Below are 4,252 nucleotides of genomic sequence, written 5' to 3'. Positions count from 1 at the left end.
CACCAGGTCGAACATCTCGTCCACCTGTCGATACCACTACGATCAGTGACCCGGTTACCAGAAGAGAGGGAAGGAGAGGGGGGGGGATGGGTGCCTTTTTCCCGGTGCGGGCCTCCAGCTGGCGGATCATTTCGATGAGGATGACTCCACGCATGCCACCTCCGTCCATGCACAGCACCCGGATAGGAGGCAGGCTCAGAAGTTCACTGCATGGAGGCGGCTGCGAGAATGCTCGCAGCATGGTGCTCACCGGTGCCGGGAATGAGCCTGCATGTGCGACGACATCGTGTGTGTTGGTGTGGTGTGTCATGTGCGGAATCGAGTGTGTGCCGTGTCATTATAGGTTACCTGTCTCAGATGGGTCTTGGAAGAAGCACTTGTCCGGCAGAAGACTGGCGTCCCACAGTGATTGGTCCTTTTTGTGCTTTTGTGGTGTGAGTGAGATTGATCGAAACACCAAAACCAAAGGGGTCAATCGTACCTTTTGGTGGTTGTGGCGCAGCCAGAAGGCACGATCGAACGACTTCAGAAGAGCGCGATCGTCGTCGTCCAGGAGATGTAGGTGGTCTCGGCAGTACTGGTCCAGCTGGGCGTGCGAGTGGAACTCGACGTCCCTGAATCGAGGGAGCGTCGCTTCGCCTCGCTTCAGTTTCTGCAAAAACACACCTGGGGGGGGGGGGAAAAGAACAACATGCCAAAAAAAACATGGTTAACAGCCGAACGCACAGAGTGTGATCGATAGCGCCGTACGTACCGATCTCGCCTTGAACTGGCTTGCTCAAGCCAAGGGTACGGAGCGCGCTGGCGACGAAATGCTGGCACGTGCAGGTGCGCTGGTCGTAGTGCTTGGTCGCGTTCCACACGATTACCTGGTCGGCCAGCTGGTGGATACAAAAGGCGAAGGAGGTGATGTCAGAGACGCAGACGGTAAATCAAAGAAAGGGAACACGGAGGCGTGGTCGGGTAGGGTACCTTGCGCAGACTCTCCATGTCCGCAGGCTGGGTGACATCAAGTACGCCGACGTCGAGTGCCAGGAGGGCATCATCCGAGTGCAGCTCCTTGGTGTGCACCAGTGAGCCGTCGAACCAGTGAAGCAAGTGAGGCCCCACCTGCAGCGCCGAATGTACCAGCCCGTCCTGGTGGTGTCGTGCGTGTGGTGGTGGTGACCATTCGGAATCATCAGCTCAGCTGTTCGTGAACACGAGGAGGAGCGGGGAGGGGGGCACTTCGGTCTTGATTATGCGTCGGACGAGCCACGCAAGAGTGGGGTTCTGATGCCAGTAGGCCAGATCGACCAGCACGAACTTGACCACCACCCGCTTCCTCATGTCATGCTTGCGTATGCCGTCCTGCGGAGTCGATGACCACTTGATTAATTGGTATTACAGCGTAATTTGGTCGTTACCAGTTTCTTGCGAAAAAGGAAACCTTAAAATTAAAATTAGGGGGGCGGTACAAGCCAGTAGTCGAGAAGGGCGGTCGGCTGGACGTAGGGTGCGTGGTCGTCTATGCTGAACACAGAGCTGGTGAACTTGCTCGACACCAAGACTGTTGCCTCCTCTTCCGAAATCGTCACTTGGCCGGCCTCCTGGTTCGAGGCAACTCGCAAGCTGGGCACCTCGCTGTCGGCGGGCCTGCTGTATGCGCCGCCCATTGTGTGCGTGTGTGCGGTGGTTGTTTGAATTTTGGCCCGTTGGTGGCGCGGACAAACTCGACACTTGGTGGTAATTATGATACTCCCCGGCAGGCCATTGGGCCATGCTTTTTGTGTGGGCACGGCGCAGCATAGTTGCCTTGGCCCTCATATAGAGTTGCTAAACGGCAGACGAAACTGCACTCGCTCGACGCCGGATGAGCGCCGTGTGGTCTCGGTTGTGGGCCGACTCGCCACCACCCGAACCGTTGGTTCCAACGCCCGGCCGTCGTCCTCTCTTGGTGGCCTTATGCAGAGCATGCCAGGCCCTCAATTTTCTAGGTGCGGGCAACCCCCCCTCGCCGGCAAGCCCTTTTCTCGAGACTCAGCGGAAACCCTGTGTTGTTTTGCTATTTGCAGGGTGCCAGAGGTGCGGCCGACTCTTGAGCAAGCAGGCAGTGCATGGTGACTACCAGGGAGCATGCTGCAGCACCGGTTGTTCTACCTCCACACCCCACACCTGCCGCGCCTGCCAAAGCGCAAAATTATCCTGCTTCCGGTACTTTTACCTCCCTCTCTCTCTCTCGGGCTCACGCTAAAACTCACCTCACCTGGCGGCTTTCATGTCGGTGCCTAGGGTTTCCATGTCTTTGGAGGAATTGGAGCGAGGTCTCGCTGCCTTGTCGAGAACCAACCCTGGTTCCAAGGCCAAAGCGATGTGGTCCTGCCTGCTGATTTGCACCAGGTGTTCCTCGGCCCAATTGCCCATCCTTTGCGACACCCGGCTGGGCGAGGTCAACTCGGCTGGCTTGCTGGTCGACGAAACGCTGGGCGAGAGGCTGTGGCCCACTTTTTGCCATTGGGACGTGAACTGCGCCGGGGCCAGCGTCAACAACGTGATGTGCCTCGACCTCCGACTCAGTGTGAAGGAGCTAGAGTACGGGTGCGACATGATCAGGACCACACCTTTGGGGGCGTGGACCAGCTTCCGCTACCCCGAGCACGGCCTGCGAGCAGTGCGTCAGAACCCCGGTACCTCCTATTGTTGCCTGATCGGCCGCTTCACCAATGCGCGCTTATGATGACTGGTTTGTATTTGTTTTGCCATAGTGCCTGTGGTTCCGTTCCACACCGAGATAACAAGTGGTAAGGTGATCGCGCGAGGTTCCTTTGGCGAGGTGGCTGAAGCCGAGTGGAAAGGAAAGGCGGTCGCCATCAAGAGCCTGATGAAATACAACACCACTGCTGCCCAGATGCTTGACGAGGCCGTCATCATCAGGTTTGTGTTCACTACGAAACTGAAAAGGTTACAAGAGGTGAAGGGATCTGAGATTAACTGTGTGTGTGTGTGCGTGGGTGGTGCTGACAGGAACTTAGACCACAGGAACATCATCAAGCTGTACGCCATCAGTGAGCGCAAGAAATTCTGGGTGCTGGTGATGGAGTTCGCCGAACAGGGTAGCCTTAACTGCCACGGGCACTCGACACTCGCCAAGCTCCGAATCGCGATTGAGATAGTCGAGGCGTTGCACCACCTACACTCCCGCGAACCGCCAGTTCTTCACCGGGGTACTTCTCGAAGATTGATTAATTGGCAGAGCCAGCATTCTTCAAATCCTCACGTTGACATGATGAATGCAGATCTGAAACCGGGCAATGTACTGCTGATGGGCGATGGCACGGTCAAGCTGTGTGACTTTGGCTTATCGCGGTACCGCGAGGCCTCTGCACTCTACACGGGTCTCGCAGGCACGCCACGCTACATGGCCAGTGACGACAGAGTAACGGAGAAGAGCGATATCTTCAGCTTCGGGATGCTCCTGTGGGCGCTCTTGACCGAGAAGGTGCCCTATCAAGGCGTAGAAGACAGACTAGTGGGGAGGAAGGTCGACCAGGGCGAGCGACCCCCTCTCGACCACGACGAATGCTTCAACAGCCTCTCGTGCGGATCCCAACTGACGGACCTCATCGGGCGTTGCTGGCACAAAGACCCCGAGGCGAGACCTTCCGCAGCCGCCGTGGTAGAGGAATTGCGGTCCATCTATCCAGGTGCGGAGATGGTCAGTTGGTGCGGCCGATGGCGACAGTTCTGTTCAACAGCTAATAGGGTGGTGGCGTGCGTGTCGTGTGTGTAGTTGTGCCCTGGACGGACCTGCACTTCGCAGGTGGCCAAGACGTGGACGGAGGTGGCCAACCCCACCAGGTGCTGCAGGGCTGGTGGCAAAACGCTCCGGTCACCATCGAGGTTGTCGACATGGATGACATCACCTGTTCCCAGTTCCTCGCTCAGATCGCCATGCTCAGGTGCACTACGCTTCCCGCTGCGCCATGTGTGTACTCAGGAGTGCCTGCAATGCGTCACACACGAGCTCACCGCGGGGGCGGCAGGAACCTGAATCACGCCAACATTGTCGGGTTGCTCGCTGCGAGCGAGCAGGAGGGCAAGCAGCACGCGGGGCTCGTGTGGGAGTCAGCCGAGCATGACGACCTCCACCCAGCTTTGCCCAACGCGGACGCATGGCGGGCTCTGTCGACAAGTATGAAACTCGCCTGTGTCGCCGATGTCGCCGAGGCGCTGGACTACCTCCACTCCCAGAGCCCACCAATCATACACGGCC

The 4,252-nt window shown here is 58.0% G+C and overlaps 2 protein-coding genes across 2 annotated transcripts in view; one reads left to right on the top strand and one right to left on the bottom strand.

The window, feature by feature from the left end:
- Positions 1–58: 58 nt before the first annotated feature.
- Positions 59–1,655, bottom strand: ACA1_332940 (uncharacterized protein; the record flags this gene model as incomplete). The annotated part of the gene is made up of 7 exons (XM_004335665.1): positions 59–267; positions 349–424; positions 482–666; positions 755–869; positions 973–1,110; positions 1,228–1,350; positions 1,458–1,655. Coding segments are annotated over 7 exons (1,044 nt in total), but the record flags the coding sequence as incomplete, so codon positions are not given.
- Positions 1,656–2,350: 695 nt separating this feature from the next.
- The window catches only part of ACA1_332830 (protein kinase domain containing protein), a gene marked incomplete at both ends in the record, with an annotated part of 4,836 nt that continues 2,934 nt past the window's right edge, over positions 2,351–4,252 (top strand). The window contains 6 exons of the mRNA XM_004335664.1: positions 2,351–2,666; positions 2,745–2,913; positions 3,004–3,203; positions 3,276–3,683; positions 3,770–3,938; positions 4,023–4,163. Of these exons, the coding sequence (XP_004335712.1) occupies positions 2,351–2,666; positions 2,745–2,913; positions 3,004–3,203; positions 3,276–3,683; positions 3,770–3,938; positions 4,023–4,163 (1,403 nt within the window). The remainder of the gene's footprint in view (positions 2,667–2,744; positions 2,914–3,003; positions 3,204–3,275; positions 3,684–3,769; positions 3,939–4,022; positions 4,164–4,252) is intronic.

This window comes from Acanthamoeba castellanii, assembly GCF_000313135.1.
Source record: "Acanthamoeba castellanii str. Neff unplaced genomic scaffold scf7180000084579, whole genome shotgun sequence".
NCBI lineage: Eukaryota > Discosea > Longamoebia > Acanthamoebidae > Acanthamoeba > Acanthamoeba castellanii.
The sequence above is the reverse complement of the archived record's forward strand: the minus strand, read 5'-3'. Positions and strand labels throughout refer to the sequence as shown.